This window comes from Hippopotamus amphibius, chromosome 10 (genome assembly GCF_030028045.1).
Source record: "Hippopotamus amphibius kiboko isolate mHipAmp2 chromosome 10, mHipAmp2.hap2, whole genome shotgun sequence".
NCBI lineage: Eukaryota > Metazoa > Chordata > Mammalia > Artiodactyla > Hippopotamidae > Hippopotamus > Hippopotamus amphibius.
Window position 1 is genome coordinate 107,009,633 of NC_080195.1, and position 20,166 is coordinate 107,029,798.

Genomic DNA, 20,166 nt, shown 5'->3' on the forward strand with positions numbered 1-20,166 from the left:
CATACTTCCTGATTCTGGAGCCCCGGGGGCTGCCTCATCAGAGTCCCTCAAGAATCCACATCCACTTTCTGAGAGTATCGTAGTGATATTAACAGAACATGCACCACGGATCATGATAAAAGACTAATTTTTTTAAAAGATGTTGTTAATACCTCAAAAGACATGTTGTCCTATCCAATGAACACATAAAATACTGCATACAAGACACTGAAATTGTGGTTTTAAAGAACAGTGCCTGGCGCGTAGCAGGCACTCTATGCTCGCTAAACCAACATTTTAAATATGGTAACAAGCATTTGAACACGCTTGGTCCTTCAAGGACAGGCAGGACTAGAGCTCATGGGATCTCCCTCTGCCTTAAAAGGGGCAGGAATCTCAGTGGGGGAAAGTGAACCAGTGATAAAGAACTGGTCTGTGTGCCTGGAATACCCGAGTCCGCCTGCCGCTGTGAATCACATTGTGGACCATGTGCGCTCTGGGTCCCTCTCCAAACCACGCGCCCAGCCTGCTTTCCTTCCCCAGCGGCCATCTGCGTCTGTCACAGCAGGGAGGTCACACGCGGCCAGGAGATGCCAGCCATCATAGGTGGGCTTCCAGGGGCCCATGAGCCCCTGAGATGGTGGGTAAAATGTGTCTGGGTGCGATTCGGCGGGGCGGGGGCAGTGAGGGGGTCATAGCTTTCAGTGGATTTTCAAGGACTCTGACGCAAATAACCCCTGTTCTCGAGGACTGTAGGAACCCTGCCAGGCTTCTGCCCCAGACATGTCCCATCAGGAGCCCCACCTCCAAGCCCACGAAGGAATCACTGTCTATGACAGGAAGCAAGCACTGGGCCCCATGTGTCTATTGGAGGATGGCCAGCAATGCTTCGTGCTGCTTCTAATTTATATTACGTGCAGGTTTCTAACAAGTATGTTTTATTTAAGTATTCCACCCTCTTTAGGAAAGCCCAGGCAAGAGAGCGTTCAGGACGGCGCAGGTGACCGAGGGCAGCCAGGGAAGAAGGCTGAGACCAACAAGTGCGTGTCCTCCAAGTCCCTCAGGACAAGCCACGCTCATGAGTCTCCTTCCACTGCCGTGAGCAAGTCCCTGGTACCATCGGCCTCCACCCCTGAATCCCTTTCCCACCTCTCAGTTGGGAAGGAAGGTTCTACGGGAATCTCTGTCTTGTAAGAAGGGCCAAGAGGAAAGTGCTGTCTCTGGTGGGGGTGGTTGGGGGGAGGGGTGGTTGGGGGAGAGGCACTGCGTGAGCTTCACATGGCCGCTGCAACAAACTAGATCAGCCTGAGTGGCTTCAATCACTAGAAACGCCTCATCTTACAGTTCTGGAGGCCAGAAGTCTGAAATCTCCGTGTCTTGGGGCCATGCTTCCTCTGAAAGCTGACAGGCAGAAACCCTCCTGTATTTCCCAGCTTCCGGTGGTGGCCCTAGATCCTTGGTGGTCCTTGGTTTGCAGCTGCATCACCCCATCTCTGCCCAAACTTCCCTCTTCTTATAAGGATGTCAGTCACATTGGATTAGGGCCCACCCCAATGACCTGACCTTCCTTGTTCACATCTGCAAAGACCTTATTTCCAGATAAGGTCACGTTCACAGGTTAGGACTTGAAGGTATCTCTTGGGGAGACACAGTTCAATCATGATGGGCATATCACCTCAAAAGGCCCTGCCACCTCAGTCCCATGTGTTGCCCCCTGTCCACACCTGTGACTTCCCCTGGGCTCTTGAGCTGGTGGGTGCAACCCTCCCTCCTCCCATGAAAACTGAGAATCTTCCCCTTGGTGCACATTCTGAAGCAGGATTTTTTTTTTCATCCTGCAGGACTGAGATTGGGTTATGTGAGCAGGAAGTGTGTGTGCGTGTCCTTGTGTATGTGTATGTGTTTCTTTGTGCGTGTGTGTGCCTGTGGGTGTAAGCGTGTGTCTGTGTGTGTTTGGGGGGGATGTGTGAAGGGTGGGCATAGGGGCATAAGAAGCAGGAGGGCACGGGGAGGATAGAGCCACTGTAGTGAGGTTACAAGTGAAAAGGGCAGAGTAAGCCTTGTCCTGTAACAAGTGGGGACGCGTGCTTATGACAAATATGGAAACATTGTGCCTTTGGTCTCAGTCCCATGAGGAAGGTGTATTTGTTAGGATATTGATTCTATTACTTTATCAAACCAAAATAACATTGGCCTAAGGAAGACCGGAGTTAGTTTTCCTTTCCTCTGAAGTCTGAGCTGATGATTGAGCAGACCCTGCCCCGTGCCATTGCCCAGGGACGCAGACTCTTATTGCTCTGCCATCTGTGAATACATTGTCCTTTTCCAGAGTCAAAGCTGGGTCACCACCTCATTCATGACCCAGCCATGGGGAAGGGGGGAAGGGGAGTGGAGGACACTTTCCTTTTCAAGGCTCACTGGAAAATTGCACTCATCACTCCCACTTCTACTGACCAGAATTTTGTACACATGACCTTGCTAGCTGCAAGGGAGTCAGGGAAATACAGCTCTTATTCTCAGAAGCCATGACCTCAGTGATTTTGCTGAAATTAACAAGGCAGACACAGATACTGGAGAACGGCTGACAGTCTATTACAGAAGGAATGTGATTTTAGAAATATAGTGTTATTAATCCACCTTTCACCCCTAATGATAGAAAAAAACCCAATTATACTCATACAATGAAGAATATAAGGAACATGTGACTAGAAAAATCAGATCATCAGGGAGGCTTTGTCCAATTGTGACCAGTCTTGGGGTCAGGATGACAGCTTCATCTCGGGAAGGTATGCACTGGGTCGTTCTACAGCCAGCTGGTTTTCAATGACATAACACGCCCTGCAGCTCTCCAGAATCCGGGCCTGGAAGTACGCCTTGTCCTGATCCTGCCAAGTGTCAGACTCGATGTACACATTGTACGGGTCATGGGAGTGCTCCAGTTTCTTGGAGCGGATGTAACTCAGCATGATGCCCAGGGTGAAGAAGCCGAAGAAGCCGAGCACCATGAGGATGTAGAGTGCCGCCAGCTTGCCGTCATCATGGCCCAGGGACCTGCGGGCCAAGCTGGACGCATTGCTGCCGGGTTGAACCGTCCCCTGCCACAGCTTGGTCAGCAAGGGCATCACGACTGTGGCGTTAGACAGGTTCATCCTGAGTGTCAAGGCTTCACTGCTGGAGAGTGAATGTCCCAGGGAAACCTTCTAAAAGAAAAGTGCAACCTGAAATCAAAAGATATGTATTGGCACAAAACACACACACACACAGTTTTTTAAAATCTCAGTGATAGGGGTGTCCTACCATACTTCTCCATCATGGTGCGTGCCACCTGAGACCTACACGGTGCCCTCTCTTGATTGATCAAATGATAAACTGATTCATTTTTATTTCTATTCACCACTCCCAGCCCCTACCTCCATACGTGATCACCAGAACAAGTTCCTTTAATACACACATTGTGTTGTATGTGTGCCTTTTAGTTTATGTGCTATGGACCAAATTGTGTGTCCCCAGTTCAAAAGTTCAAACCTTAACCCCTAATGTGGTTGAACCTGGAGGTAGGGTCTTTTGGAGGTAATTAAGGTTAGATGAGGTCATAAAGGTAAGGTCATAATCTGATAGGACAGTGGCTTTATCAGAAGAGAAAGAGAGACCCCGGTCTGGGTTCCTGTCTGGCATTGGGACTTTTCAAAGTTTCCCAGATGATCCTACTTGGTAGCCAAGATTGAGAACCACTGGCCTATGATGTGGGCCCTTAGGAAATTGACCAGTCTGTTTTTTTTTTTTTTGACAATCTCTAATATTTATTGAGTAGCTACTATGTGCCAGACATTGTGTGACATGTTTACATGTATGATTTTTTTTTCTTTAAGAATTTTTATTGCGGTACAATTGACATATGATAAACTGCATATATTTAAAGTGTACAATTTGATATGTTTTTTCTTATTAGTAATGTATATATGGCAATCCCAATCTCCCAATTCATCCCACCCCAACAATCAGTTTTTTGTGCTGCAGAGTACCCGGGAGAATTTTATAAGAGAAATGATAATTTCACAGCATAATTTTCCAATCTTGTTTGTTTTTCAGATTTTCTTTTTCAGTCTTGTGTGTCCCTGATATAATCTGAACAGGAGTTGCAGAGAGAAATTCTCAAGTCATCACCATGACCTCAGCTCTGCCCGTCCTAACTCACGCCAGCACCTCAAATTACGATGAGCCTGTTGGAACTTTATGCTGGACCAGAAAAGCTAAGTTAATCAACTGCCTCTCAAATAACAATTCTGCATTTTTAAAGAAGAATCTCTTTCTGACTTTACACTTAATTTATTGTATTGCTTTTGCCACATGCCTTCTGTGCCCCCAAGCCCTGCATGCTGGGTCACATGGTGTTTTTGTGTAATGAGTCACAAAGTGAGTTTGGCAAGGTCCTCTAACAACCAGCATGGTGTAAACGACACAGAACCCCATCTGCACAACAGCTGGGGGTTTATGTCCCGTTCTCCAAGTTCACATCCATTATAACGTCGAAGCACTGCCTAGTGGCCACAGTTAAGACTGCTGGACTCAAACGGATTTGGAGACCAGCTGATCCAACAGTCTTAACTTTATAGAAAACTGGGCTCCATAGAGGGGGCTGACTTGCCCAAGGTCATGTCTCCTATGAAAAATACATCTACACTTTAATCTTTTAGCCATGGACTTGCATTTTATTAGCACAGAAAAGGGAATTCTCAGGACCTTGCAGAGAGAAGGTGGATCTCTATTTAAGCTCAAAGGAACCAAGGAGCTGGCTATTGTATCAGGTAAAACTGAGTCTACCTAACTGGGAACTCGCTTCTGACCTAAATATGTCGTCATAGGACCCCTTTCTCCGACCGAGGAGAACCACAGCTTTTTGTAGCTCGCACGGGGAATAGGGCTCTGGAGGAGGAAAAGCAGCAGGAACTGGGGAGGTCCAATTCCAAACACAACGACTTTGATGCTCAGCCTGGGCTAAACATTCTCAAACTGGGCTTATTGGGCCCAGAAAGAAGGAGGCAGGGGGAGGAGGGGGTCTAGAAGTTTTTGCTTCTGCCTGGGTTTGAGACTCTTATTAAGGCATAAACCCTGCCCCCAATCAAGGTTAGTGCGATTTCGTGTGTGTGTGTGTGTGTGTGTGTGTGTGTGTGTGTGTGTCAAAGCGTCAAAGCTTTAGTCCCAGAGCTACTGATCTACTGAGAATCACTCAGGATTCGCTACTGTGGGCAGCTGGGCTGCGCTGAACAGTTGCAAATGGAGAGCAAGTGAGCCTCCAGCATCCGGGGATCCTGCAAGCGCCCCCACTGCACCCAGCAGAGAGGGGAAAGTAGGTGACGTCATGCTATTCCCAGCACACACCGCCCCTTCTGCATTTCTCCCAGGAGTCCCGGCTCTGTCGCATATCAGCAGTGATAACAGGCTTTTAGAACAGATTTCCTAGTACTGCACCTCTCATTCTTTCTTACTCATTTACTGAAAGGGCAAGGCTTTTGTGGCTGACTACAACCTCTCTGCTGAGAGAGACAGATTCTGGGGGCAAGTCAGGGAAGGAGGAAGGTCAGGGATCCCCGAGTTCCAGCCCTGGCTCAGCTACACCACACAGCTCCCTGGGCAGTAGCTTACTTATCTAGGTGGGATGGGGGTGACATTCCTGTCATTCTTTATAGCATTCCTTAAGCCTTTCCTCGAAAGAGCATCCAGTTCTGAAGTCATCATTCTTTGTTTCAGAAAGCAGAATTAGGGTAGAAACAATTATGGATAAGCTTAATTTGGGTGAATATGATCAAGAATTCTGTGAGCCAATCTTCCTTGGAAATAACTGTCAACCGTTTTCAACTTTATCGAAACACTATGTCCAAATCCTGGAGTTATATTTACCTCCTAGCAGCAGAGAAGCCAACGGGGGGCCCAGACCCTTCCAGACTGTCAGCTGGCTTTGTCTTGGGCTTCTCACCTTCTTCTCTCCTAGGAGGGGAGTCACTAAGGTGGCCAAGGTCTCAAAAAATCAGGATGAAACCTGTTCAGAGGCACCGCATCTGACTGTCCTCAAAGTCCTGAAAAGGGCTTTCTGCCACTTCCCTGCTGGATGTGCCTTGTGGCTCTTGAGTCCAGTCACAGGATCAAGAGCTTTCCAGACTTCTCTGTGGGTGATAGAGAGAAGCTTTGGGGTGTGAAGGGTAGAAATGTGAACCAGGGAGCTGATGAGAGGGACCTAATCAAACTCAATATTGGAAAAAGGATGAGCATTTTGGCATGGAGAATGGATGGCAGCAGGATTCCCAGACTCTGGGAGGGGAACTGAAGTCACATAGAAGGAACAATTTCACCCTCAGCAAATTAAATGAATTCGGGGAAATAGGATCTCCCCTGACTGTACCAAGGGGTTTGGGGAAGCATGGAACAAGCCCACAACTTTCCTATCTCTGGCTTTTGCTGCTCTCTCTGCAAGAGAGGCATGACCACCACGTTTGCCTGTCAAAATTCTAGTGGTTCTCCAAAAGTGCACTCCTATGCCAACCTATGAAGCCTCTTCCAGATGTCCCCTCCCCTGCTGTGAGCCCTCATAGTGCCCTGTCTGCACCGCTCAGATTCTAGTTGTGTTGTAATCATTTGTAGATGTGTCTGTGCATTTCCAGGAGCTCGGGAAGGTCAGAGACAATCTTGTTCACTTTGTCCTCACAACAGTCCCCAGAATGAGTCAATGGGTTTTGCTGAATTAAATGGAGATGCAAAGTATTAAATTCAATACAACTACAGTGTGAATGTGGGAACAAATACTCAACAAATTAGAGCACACTCTGAAAAGAGCTTGGTGGGTAACCAAATGAAAACCTCTTTCAATGTAGTCTGTTATTATATAATAAAATTTAAATTACTTTATGCATATTTATTTTACTAGCATTATTTATTTTGTATGTTAAAATTTATATTATTAATATAGCTATCCATAACTATATTAATAACTATATATATCTGCAACCCACCTTATTCCTAAAAAGGTTTAAGGCCATCAGCAATTGTCAATAACACAGCATAATTTTCATCCCTCCTCTCCACTTCCTGTAACTCTTATCTCGCTCTCCTTTTTTCCAAAGTACTTATCACCTGCACCTAGTATAGTTTTTCTTATTTATTCTGTTCATGGTTATTGTTTGTCCTCCCTATCAAAATGTAAACTTTCGACGGCAGGAATCTTTGCCTGTGTCGTTCCCATGTATCCCAAAGACTAGAACAGTGTCTGGCATGTGGTAGGAGGGCAGTAAATCTTCACAGATGCAGGCATGCATGCGTGAATGCGTGAGTGAGTTAATGTCTCATTCAGCTACCAGAAAGCCTGAACCACACAGACACTGTCTCACCAGCTCTGCCTTCAGAGACTTAATGTGACAGGAGTGAATTCCTCTGACATCTTCACAGGGTACTTTATTTTCAAAACAATCCACTTTCTAATAACCTGTCAAAAATAAGACATACTGGAGTATTCTGTGATGGGCACCGCGAAACAGAGCAGGGCAAGTGGATGGGTTTTGCCCCCTGGTTAGAAACCCATAGATCAGAGTCAACATCACCTTCTGGCAATTCACTCATCACACAAATTAAAGCTACAGTGAGATCACAGCGAAGTTCCTCACCATCGTGACCATAATAAGTGACAGCTGTGGTTATTGACAAGGCCCTGCCTTAAAGGAACTGGAAGCTTCTTTTTAACCTAAAAGTGGACTCAAACAGTTCACATATATCAGTCTGAAAAATTGAGGGTGGAGGGTGGGCGGTGGGGTGGGGTGGGGTGAATTAACATGTGATATACTCGGCACATAACACGTGACTGCTACTGGGTCAACTTTCTTCTGAAAGTTCCACATTTTCCCCAATTACTACAATCAAGATCAGATACCAGTAATGTTCCCCGTGTCTCATGCCTTTTCCCTGGGGAGATGCCAAGGCCCAAGAAACTTTCTAGCCCCCCCCCCCAAAAAAAGATTCCCTTTGAGACCGGGTGCGTTTGCGAGCGTTTTAAGTCTTCTTTGGATGCTTTTAAGTATTTTCCCAATTTTCTACAGGAGCGACTGTAATTTAATAAAGATGGTAAGATGCTGTCCATATGTGGTGATGAGATGATTTTCTAGGCATATGTTGTAGAATTGAAGAGGGCAGAGGGAAAGGAGGCTTGGGGCCGAGCCATCTATTCTGTCTCCCCCTAAGGGGGTCGTGGCCCGTTCTGCCTGGGGGCGCCCGCTGCGGCCCAGGGGGGGCTGAGACCAGGTGCCTGGAGCCCCCTTAGGGTCTCCAGACTGGGGCATCGCCCACCGGGCCAGAAGCCCGGAGGCAGGAGCTCTTGACTTACCGGGTCTGGGGCGCGGAGAGAGCCGGGAGCGTAGCGGGGTCCGCGCCGGCCGAGCGCAGGGCACCGACAGCTGCGCCCCAGGCGGCGCGCTCCGGGGGCAAGTGCGCGGCGGGGCGGGCGGGGCCTCCGGAGCCAGAGGGCGCCCCGCCCCGTCCCGGCGCGTCCGGGAGGAATCCGCGGCGCCCGCGCCACCCCAGGCCGACCCCGGGCCACCCCCCCAATCCTCCGCACCCTGCGTCTCCAGCGAGTGCTCGGGAACGCGGGGTAGGCGCAAAGCCGGCAAAGTCTGTACTAGAACTGCCAGCCAGTCAGCCAGCCTGAGTAACAGATACATCTTCCTGGGGGAGTTTGGGGTTGGCCGGCAAGAAGTCACAGTGGCCAACAGAAGCCCTTCCCGGAGACCCCACTCTCGGCCAAGCGCTCGCCAAACACGCCTTCAAACAGCTCCAAACAATAGCTTCAAAGATGCTCAAAACCCCAGCGGACTCCTTTTAGCTGCATCCTGAACCCCTGTTAGTGGCCATGCATCTATTCGGCAAGCGTTTATTGAGCACTTACTGACTAGGTGTCCTGTCCTGAGCTGGGAGTGCAGCTGTGGACCAGACAGACTCGGGTCCCAGCGCGAAGGTGTCAGTGGACCCATCCACGCCTTGGTACCCTCGCTCCAAAGTTCTTGGGGAGATGGGGACAGCCTTTCGGGCCACCGGGAACAAACTAAGTCATGGCCCCAGTAACCTCCAGGCAAATTTCCCAGCAGCTGCCCACCAGCTTCGGGCGGGGGGCCGAGCATAACACTGAGCACTTCCCAAATGACAGTCCCGTGAAAGTGCTGAGAATAAGGTTCAGGCTTGCGGTCTGCGAGCAGGGAACAGAGAAATTAGATTCCTCACCTAGAGATGGAAGACATTTTCTCTAGGCCCCGTAGTCTTCCTTGGCCAGTCACTTCCCTCTGAGCCTTCACGTGGAGGTTCTCTTGGGGAGGGGGCCACTGAAGGCTCTGGGAAGGGGTCCACTGGGGGTGGCATTTTAGGACGCAGCCCAGTTAGCACAAGTGGAGCTGGCACGTCCCTGCACTGTGAGTGCTAGTCTAAACCCAGCCACTCTGGAAAGTCCTGAAATGTCCATAGCCCTGATGTGTACTTATACTATGTGAAATCTATTCTATGGAGGGGATCTGAACGATAGAAAAGCTTTATGCATAGAAAAGTTCTTTGTAGTTTTACTTAAAATAACTAGAATCTAAAGGTTTCAAAATACAAAAGTGATTACATCATGATACGTATGATAGAATATTATTCTACATACTGGAATGTTTAATGTGGTTATTAAGATAATGTTTAAAAATAGTTTGTAATAACATGGGGGACAATCTTTACAAATAGTTTATAATGTTAAGTGAAAAATACAAAACCCTGGGGGCTTCCTAGGTGGCTCAGTGCTTAAGAATCCGCCTGCCAATGCAGGGGACATGGGTTCGATCCCTGCTCCAGGAAGATCCCACATGCCGTGGAGCAACTAAGCCCGTGTGCCACAGCTATTGAGCCTGCACTTTAGAGCCCGTGAGCCACAGCTATTGAGCCCATGTGCTGCAACTACTGAAGCCCACGCGCCTAGAGCCTGTGCTCCACAACAAGAGAAGCCACGGCAATGAGGAGCCTGCGCACCACAATGAAGAGTAGCCCCCCACTGACTGCAACTAAAGAAAGCCCGCACACAGCAGAAAAAGACCCAACACAGCCAATTAAATAAATAAATAAATAAATAAATAAATAAATTTATTAAAAAAAAATACAAAACCCTAAATTGCACATACAGGATGCTACGCATTATTTCAAAAGACTACAATAAAACACACCATGATGTTAATATTGTCTGTGAGTGATGGGCTTACATGGGATTTATTTTCTTATTTATACCATTCTATGTTTTCCTTTCCTTTTTTTGCAATAATTATAGTCTTTAATATTTAGGGGAAAATACATAAACTTTATCTGAAAATTCCCTGGATTCTACCCCCTCCAGGTCATGCTGTATGTATTTAGTATCTTTTTGCTCACCTTTCCATGAAAGGACTCCACCAGGAAGGCAAAAAGGGATCATTGAAGCAAAAATGTTTGTCCTGTCACATTTATGTGCTACCCTTTCAGTAATAACCCATGGGCTAGGTAAACATGCACAGATGGAGTGTCCCAGTCCCCAGACCAGCTGCAGAGACAACCCCCCCACCACCCGGGGATGGGGCAATGGATGTCTGCCCACATGTTACCCAGTTACTGTGCAGACTGTGCGCTTGAAAGTGTCTTCAAAAAGGTGAAAAGTATTCTGTGAGTGGTGATGTTCTTCTTTTTTTTTTTTTTTTTTTTTTGGCCACACTGCATGGCATGCAGGATCTTAGTTCCCTGACCAGGGATCGAACCCGTGCCCCCTGAAGTGGAAACAAGCGCAGAGTCCTAATGAGGGATGATGTTCTTATTTCTCTCTCTGCTTCTCTCCATCCCACCTGTGGTGAAATATTTTATTATGATAATACCATTGTTGTCACTTCTTATTTATAATGATAAAACCAATTATGCATAAGAAAGAATGTAGTTTGTTGCCTTTGGTGAACCTGAAATGGCTTCTTCTTTTCTCTTCCTCTTCCTTCTCCTTTTACTCTCGCATTCTCGCCTCTTGCCATTGTACAGATGTGACTGGTCTTAAATAATCATAACAACAGAGCCACAGAGTCCTTGGGTCATTTCCCTTTTGTCTCTCTCTGGCTCCTCCACCATCTTCATTCATCTTGGTCCCCTCACTGGGGACCATCCCTTGGGAGAGGGAACAGCAAATGTGGGCCTTGCTGCTCTCGGTGGGTCGTCCTCATCTTCCATGAGCTCCCACCTCAATGTAGGTGACACCCAAAGCCAGAGCTCCAGCCGCTTCTCGTTCTTTCTTAGGAAGATCTCAAATCTCCACTCTCCTAACCCTTTCCACACACTGCCGGAGAAATAAAGGCCCTGTCACCGAGAGGACTGTCTTCACTGTAACCCACCCAGGATGCACATACAGAGCCCAGGATCATGCAGACAGCTCTTTGCTGTTTCCTCTGGCTGCCATTCTACTGGAGTTCAGATGCCCCTGCGTTAGCCTGGGGACAATCCCTGCCCTTATGCCCCCTTCCTTCTTTGCTTTTGTTCTAGACCCTTCCCTTCCAGGACAAAGTTCTGCAAAGCCCTTTCTCTGGCTGCTCCTTTATTTTGCACCCCTTGGAATTCATTTTCTCACTGAATTGCTTTGGCATTTTCAGATGCTGTGTTGCACATGCTTTTTGGTTGTTTTAGATGTGTATGTTCTCTTTGTCCTTTTAGAGCAATGGTTCTTGATTTTTTTAGGATTCTTTTGGGAATCTGAGAAAAGCTATGGCTCTCCCCAAGTGAACCCCAAATGTACACGTGTGCAATATTTTACCTACAATTCTGCAGACTTCTGGACCGCTGATGTGCTAGATGATTCTTGTCTGCTGTGTTAGGAAATGTTGATTTAGGGCAAGGACTGTCTTTCCCATAAAACAAGTTCAACTCTATAGCATTAATTCTATGGGGCTCTACTGTGCATCGTGCCACTGAGTGTTGCCTGATAGGTGGATGGCAAGATTGTCCATTGAAATAGTCATTTAGGGACTTCCCTGGTGGCGCAGTGGTTAATAATCCATCTGCCAATGCAGGGGACACGGGTTAGAGCCCTGGTCCGGGAAGATACCACATGCCGTGGAGCAAATAAGCCCAAGAGCCACAACTACTGAGCCCATGAGCCGCAACTACTGTAGCCTATGCACTTAGAGCCCATGCTCCGCAATAAGAGAAGCCACCACACTGAGAAGCCAGTGCATGACAACGAAGAGTAGCCCCTGCTCGCCACAACTAGAGAAAGCCCATGTGCAGCAATGAAGACCCAATGCAGTCAAAAAAAAAAAAAAAAAGCCATTTAAGCTGCCTATGCCCAGGTCTCAGGGATACCTGCACCAATTTTTGTCACCCTGGAGTCATCCAAAGAAGATGATACAGCTGGTTACAGACGCGTTGATTCAGGCATCACAGCTGCCCTGGTATTTGACAAATAACCACAACCTTCACCTTGTTATGAAAAGAGCACAAATCCAATTAAGAAAGCTTTTCCAAAAGAAATAACAGTGTTGATTTACAATCCCCCCCCCACCTCTCTCCACCCCTTTATGTCCTAGAATAATGCTGTGCTGATAGGAACATGGGTAAATTAATTACAGCCTGGAATGTTATTTATGGTTAGAGAGAACACTACATCTACACATATAGTGTTTGACATTTGAATACAAACATTGTCCTTATGTTTTCTTAAGAAAACTGTATCTGTCCAGTTTACACAGACATATGTCTAATTCTTTTAAATGCTGTGGATTTGAAAATTGCGAAGGTAACAACATGCTGGTAGTTTTACTCAGCCAAAGAACAAGGAGGTGCAGGAGTGAGATTAGCATCTCTTCAGTTCTTTGCATGTCTGAGATTATTTCGGTGTACCTCCAATTCCTGATAACACAGAAGCACTCTTGTGGCCAAAGTGCCTGAAATGGAAGGGCATTGGCAAGCCTGAATTTAGAACCAGTGCAGGCAGCCTTTCTGGGAATGTGTGTGAAGGTCACTTTTTTTAGAAACGGACTGTCCATAGTCATTGTCATGGTTTCTGTGTTATTTCAGCCAGGATCTCAGCCTGGAAGTCCGGATTCACGTGGGTTTCAGAAGGTCCTCCGAAGGGGTTGAAGGAATAAGTGAAGAAATCGGGGGTGGTGTCTGGCATGACTCAAAGGAGAATGAGAGGAAAAACATACAAAGGAAATCTTTAGAAAAGCAAATTCCAAAATACCTGTAAGTGCAAAATTTGTAAACAGTGAAAAGATTTTGATAACAACCTTTGTTTGTTTGTTTCAATTTTTGTTTATTTTATTTTATTTAAAAAAATTTAATTGAAGTATAGTTGATTTATAATATCATGTTAGTTTCTGGTGTACAGCACAGTGATTCAGTTATATTTATACACTCTTTTTCAGATTCTTTTCCCCTTATAGGTTATTACAAAATATTGAGTATTTTGTAATGCTATAAAGTAGGTCCTTGTTTGTTGATCACAACCTTGATCTTCAAACTGAATCCTTATTCTAAGTAGTGCCCTAGTTTAAACTGGGATCCCTTTCCTTACAATTTTTCCCAGTAAATAAATCTTTTCCGTGGATGACTAGTCGGTTCAATTCAGTATTTACTGAGTTCTTCTATGGGTAGTTTGTAAGGCACCCAATCAACTGTATGTTCAAATTTGCCCACCTTGCAGATTAGAGCTAAAATATCCTTTCTCTTGTTAACCTCCCCCACATCCCCACCAACACACACAAAGACTTTCTGGCAGAAGTGATCATCTCTCCCTGCTGGGGACAACTGTGCAGGTTCCAAAAGCACCAGGGTGTCACCTCTGACCACAGTCCTCCACCCCCTTATGCTCTCAGGACTCTTCTTCTCTTTTCATTTCCAAAGCCCCTAGCTAAGGCCAGCCTGTGTTGGATTTTAGCAGGAAACTCACAAGATTTTCTGTGAGATTTACCATCAGGGCTGATCTCCTGGCCCAGTCTGACCCTCTTCATCTGTCCCTGCCTGGTCCACTTCACCACTTTTCATATTCTGCCTCCCATGTCAGTAATCAATGACCATGTTGGCTCTTCACCAGCAGCAAGCTCCCAAAGGACAGGCTGCCCCAAGGGACTTGCCTTTTAGTCCTCTACTATGACCAGCAAGGAACTTGGCACATGGAAAGGGATTCCTAGATATTTCCTGAGTAGATAACTGGTTGCTTATCTATCTATGATTTGGGAGACACCCATTACTGGACCAGTCACAGACCAGACCATATCATCCAGTGGTGTCTGAACATATCAGAGCCTCAGTGAACATTTGCTGAATTGAATTGAATTGAATGGAATTTTGGAGCATGGAGTTTTGGACTAGAAAGGTAAATGGGAGGAATAAGTGGTCATGACGGTATTTATATTAAAATCCAGTGCCATGACAGCAGATCAGACATTTTCTCCTCCAATACTATTCTTGAAATCACAAACTACTCAAGGTATCAAAAGCGTTGAAAAATTGGTCAAGGGAATTGTCTTTAATGAGTGCCCTCATCATTCCATGTTCTATTTCTCTTGGCGGCAAGAGTGAGTCAAAAGTAAAATGGGATAAGCTCCGGGGGAACCGGCTTTGCAGGTAACCAGCATTCACTAGACTTGAAGTAAAGCACTTGAACTCTCTGTTTCTTGTTTTGCTCATTTGTCATTCAGGGTGATAGGAATACCTGCTCTGTTTGACTCATTGCATCAGCATCACGAAGTAAAATACCTTCTTTAAATCCCTTACTGCCTTGTGTGACAAGGCAGTAAACTGAAAATAAGAAAGATAAAGAAGAGTGTTTTGAACAAGGCAGCTCAATGAGTTTTTGCTTTGATCCATCCTTTAGCTCTGAACACAAAGCTGTGACAGATAAGGTATAAAAATAGAAAGCTAAAAAGAGATGTCTGGCTCAACAGAGGCAAAAGAAAACTGCTGGAAGCCTCTGGCCCATGGGGCTCTTTGCCTAAAATCAGCAGGGAATTTGACATCTAAGGGACAAACCCAAGACACAAACACCCAAGATGGCAGGCAAGAACTAAGTACATTGCTTAAGTCAGGAACTGGGGTAGGAGCCCTGAAAGAAAGAAATCATAGTTTTCCATTGCCTGGAGCCCAAGATTTTAGAAGAATGATGGTCCAGAAATGTCAGGCTGGAGACCCAAGCTCAAGCCGCAAACTGAACCGAGTCACATGCTCATCTCATAATGGCATGGGTGTCCCCACAATCTCTATGGGACAGAAACCCCAAAACGCCCTTATGAAATCTGGTCCAGGATGACATCCCAGAGTCCAGGTGAAAGCTATCACAAAATGATCATCAGGGAAAGGCTTGTTGGGTGGGGTGGAGGTAGGTGAAGAGAAAAATGAATAAAAACAAAAACCCACTCAAAATGAGTCTAAAAATGAAAACTCAAAAACATGTGAAGGACTATAATATGAAGAACAATCAAAAATCCTCGACTCAGACTTCCCTGGTGGTGCAGTGCTTAAGACTCTGTCTGCCAATGCAGGAGGACACAGGTTCAAACCCTGGTCCAGGAAGATCCCACATGCCACGGAGCAAATAAGCCCATGCACCACAGCTACTGAGCCTGCACTCTAAAGTCTGAGAGCCGCAACTACTGAGCCCATGTGCCACAACAACTGAAGCCTGTGCACCTAGAGTCCATGCTCTGCAACAAGAGAAGCCACCACAATGAAAAGCTCACACACTGCAACAAAGAGTAGCCCCTGCTCGCTGCAACTAGAGAAAGCCTGTGCACAGCAATGAACACCCAACACAGCCAATAAATAAATAAATTTATTTAAAAAAGATCCTCAGTTCATTTTATGAGCTAGAACACTCTAATACTAAACCACATGAGGATCTGACAAAAAAGGAAAATAGTAAGCCAATATCACTTCTGAAAATAGATGCTAGGTACATTAGCAAACTGAATCCAGCAGTTCTAAAATAAGCACTATATCACAATAGAGGTAGTTTTATGCAGGAATGCCAGGTTGGTTTAATGCAGGATAATATAAGAAAATCAGTGGAGGACTTCCTAGGTAGCACAGTGGGTAAGAATCTGCCTGCCAATGCAGGGGACATGGGTTTGATCCCTGCTCCAGGAAGATCCCGCATGCTGCGGAGCAACTAAGCCCGTGCACCACAACTATTGAGCCTGTGCTCTAGAGCCTGTGAGCCACAACTATTGAGCCCATGTGCCACAACTACTGAAGCCCATGCACCTAGAGCCTGTGCTCTGCAACAAAAAAGGCCACCGCAAGGAGAAGCCCGCGCACCACAACAAAGAGTAGCCCCCGCTTGCTGCAACTAGAGAAAGCCCGTGTGCAGCAATGAAGACCCAACACAGCCAATAAAATAAATAAATAAATGAATAAATAAATAAATAAATAAAAGAAAATCAGTGGGTATAATTGACATGTTAGTATTAATATTATGATGTAATGGTTAATTTTATGTGTCAACTCGCCTGGGCCACATGGTGCACAGATATTTGTTCAAACACTATCCTGGGTGTTTCTTTGAGGGTGTTTTGGGATGAGATTAATATTTACATCTTTAGACTGAAAAAAGCAGATTGTTCTTCCCCAAGGGGGGTGGGTTTTACCTAATCAGTTGAAGACCCTAATAGAACAAAAGACTGACTCTCCCATAAGTAAGAGTAAGTGAGAATACTTACTGCCCAATAGCCTTCAAACTGGGATGTCAACTCTTCCCGGTTCTTCTGCTCTTGGTTCTTCTATGGCAGCTCCCATCAGAAGAGAGCACACCATCCATTCCCAGGGCCTTAGACCCACACCTACCAAAGGCAGTCTAAGCAGAGGAGAAATTGGTTCCCTTGACTCCCAGAAAACATCCTCCCGCCACTTCAGAGGAAAACTCCTCTCCCAGCACCATTTACGTTTCTCAGAACCAGCAGAATCACTACCCAGTGTCTAAGAGTAAGCACTCAAAAAAGGTTTGAAAAATTTAATTCATAACTTTTCAGTTGTTCTTGGGGCATCATAAATTGAAATCATACCATGGTTTCAGGCTACCACACTATGGAGTGACATGCAGATAGGACTGTGAGTGCAGCTGCAGAACTATTACTGGTGCCTCATCTGTGCAGAAGTGACAGCAGGAAGGGAACATTTGAATACATAAAAGAAGAGAGCATAGACTCATGCAATATGTGAACTTTATCATCTGCACAAAAACATCTAGAATATTCTTTATTTTTTTTCAGTTTGATTTAGTTTTATTTTTTCTACTCATCCAGCTTTTTATAACACACACACACACAGCACTGTGCAGGGACTGTGGGAGACTCTAAGATTGTAACACATTCCCTCTTTTCACAGAGCTTGAAATACTTTTGGATTAACAAAGATTGTACAAAAATAATCCAAGTAGAGTAAAATATAGGTACATTAGGGTCCAGTCAAGGGTCTAAATGAATGGTACATAAATGGCCATGGGCAAAGATTAATATTGGGTAAAGTTATCTGAAAATAGACATGAAAAAGAGCACTTTGGGCTTTGGGTTAGATCAGGTTTAGAATACTATTTAAAAGAAAAAAATGCTGTATTGTTTTTTCCTGTAGAAAGTTACAATTGTTTTTACCAAGAATCTATATGGGGCTTGATTAACCCTTCATATATTGGCTGGAACATGGATTAGAGATTTGATAGAAAAATAAATCCTGTTTTGTTTTTTTTTTAAAGTTATGCATCAATAATAAATACATAGTTAACAAACCTTCTTATATCTGAGAACCAGAAAAACAATACATGTCTACTTACCTCATTGGTTGAAGAACTAAACATAGTCGAAATAATAAGATATTAAATGACATAGAGATTGCTATGTATGAAAACCTCTGGGTTCATAAGGTGGTTCTTAGAGGTAAATTTATAGCATTAAATAAATTTTTAAAAAGAAAAATAATATGAATAAATGAAACAACTCAAAAAGCAAAAGAAGAGGGACTTCCCTGGCAGTCCAGTGGTTAAGACTTCATGCTCCCAGTACTTGGGGGCACAGGTTTGATCCCTGGTCAGGGAACTAAGATCCATGCTACATGGCATGGCAAAAAACAAATAAACAAAAAACCTATGAGATAAATAAAGAAAGCAGAATAAATTAAATCTTAAATCAAGAATGGAAATTAACAAAAAAAGAGAACAAAGAAAAATAGAAAGGATCAACTAAATGAAAAGCCACTCAAGAAACATAATTTGAATATTTAGATGAAATAATTCTCCAGAAAAAAGTAAATTTTCAAAGTCAATTCATAAATAAATACAATTTCAGCAGGAAGCCAGAATCTATAAAAAAGATATGAATTCAGTAAATAGATTTAGTAGCAGATTAGACACAGCTAAAGAAAGAGTTCATGAATTAGAAGAGGTAGGTTAAAAATATCTAGAGTGAAGCACAAGGGGAAAAAATAATGGAGAGACTTCATTATTTCCTGGTGGCACAGTGGTTAAGAATCTGCCTGCCAATGCAGGGGACACGGGTTCAACCCCTAGTCCAGGAAGATCCCACATGCCAAGGAGCAACTAAGCTTGTACACCACAACTACTGAGCCCACATACTACAACTACTGAAGCCCGAGTGCCTAGAGCCTGCACTCTGCAACAAGAGAAGCCACTGCAATGAGAAGGCCACACACTGCAACGAAGAGTAGCCCCTGCTCTCCACAGCTAGAGGAAGCTGCATGCAGCAATGAAGACCTAATGCAGCCAATAAATAAATTAATTTTTAAAAAATGGACAGTACAAAAAAGGAGTATAAGAAATACAGGAAAAAGGACTAACATAAGTGCAGTTGGAGTCCCAGAAGTAAGGAAGAAGGTGAATGGAGCAGAAGAATTATTTAGAGAGATAGAGATTGAGAACTTCCCAAAACCTATTTCAAAAAATCAAGCCACACTTTAAAGAAATATTAAAAACATCAGGCAGAATTACTTCAAAGAAAGTCACATGTTGGCAAATCATAATACAAATGTAGCAAACAAAAAACAAAGAGAACATCTTAAAATGAGACAGAGGGAAGAAAAAGATACATACAAAGATACAAGAATCTCCCCCTCCAAAAAAAAAGGAATGACATTTTAAAAGTGCTGAAAGAAAATAATTGCCAACCTAGAATTCTATGCCCAATGAAAATATCTTTTTAAATTGATGGCAAGATAAAGATTTTAATACTTCAAAGAGCATGTTGTAATCTCTGGTGTTGTCACTAAAATAATAATGAAAGAATGCATAGATAATAGATTAACAGTGGGGAAATATGAAATTTAAAACTTCATAAATACAAAAAAGGAAAGAAAAAAGGAACATAGACAAGCGAAACTAACAGAAAATAATTATTTATATGGTAGATTTAAACCCAAACACATCAGTAATTGTGTTATATGTAAAAGACAAAATACTCCAATTAAAAGACAAGGATTATCTTGTCTTTTAATTGGCAGGATAAGGCAGGATAAAAACATAAAGACTGCTATATATGCTTTATAAGAGGCACCTTTTAAATATAAGGGTACAGAAATGCTGAAAGTAAAAGAACAGAAAACAATATGGCATGCAAACACTAAACAAAATAAAGTTGGCTAAGCATGCTAATGCCTGACAAAATAGACTAAGAAGCACATTAGAGATAAGAAGGAGCATTTCATATTAAGACTCAATTCATCAGAGAGATATAAAAATTCTATATTTATATGTACTAATATATCATCAGTTTATAAAGCAAAAGTTGTAGAAAAAAAAAGAAGAAAAAAGCCACTATGGAAAACAGTATGGAGATTCCTTAAAAAACTAAAAATAGGACTACCATATGACCCAGCAATCCCACTCTTGGGCATATACCCAGAGAAAACCATAATCCAAAAACAAACATGTACCACAATGTTCATTGCAGCATTATTTACAATAGCCAGGATATGGAAGCAACCTAAATGCCCATCAACAGATGAATGGATTAAGAAGATGTGGCACATATATACAATGGAATATTACTCAGCCATAAAAGGTAATGAAATTGAGTTATTTGTGGTGAGGTGGATGGACCTAGAGACTGTCATACAGAGCAAAGTAAGCCAGAAAGAGAAAAACAAATACCGTATGCTAACTTGTATATATAGAATCTAAAAAAAGGT

General features: G+C 44.1%; 1 protein-coding gene across 3 annotated transcripts; it reads right to left on the minus strand.

Annotated features, from left to right (window-relative positions):
* Positions 1-2,563: 2,563 nt before the first annotated feature.
* KCNE1 (potassium voltage-gated channel subfamily E regulatory subunit 1) lies at positions 2,564-9,406 on the minus strand. 3 transcript variants are annotated; one of them, XM_057697545.1, is made up of 2 exons: positions 9,235-9,406; positions 2,564-3,179 (listed from the first exon to the last, which is right to left on the minus strand). In XM_057697545.1, exon 2 carries the CDS (start codon positions 3,126-3,128, stop codon positions 2,739-2,741), a length of 390 nt encoding a protein of 129 aa, XP_057553528.1. In that variant the 5' UTR covers positions 3,129-3,179; positions 9,235-9,406; the 3' UTR covers positions 2,564-2,738. The 3 variants fall into 3 exon arrangements, with proteins under 3 accessions (XP_057553528.1, XP_057553529.1, XP_057553530.1); XM_057697546.1 differs by having other exon boundaries at positions 2,564-3,197; XM_057697547.1 differs by lacking the exon at positions 9,235-9,406 and adding an exon at positions 8,345-8,406 and having other exon boundaries at positions 2,564-3,197.
* Between the last annotated feature and the right edge of the window lie 10,760 nt (positions 9,407-20,166).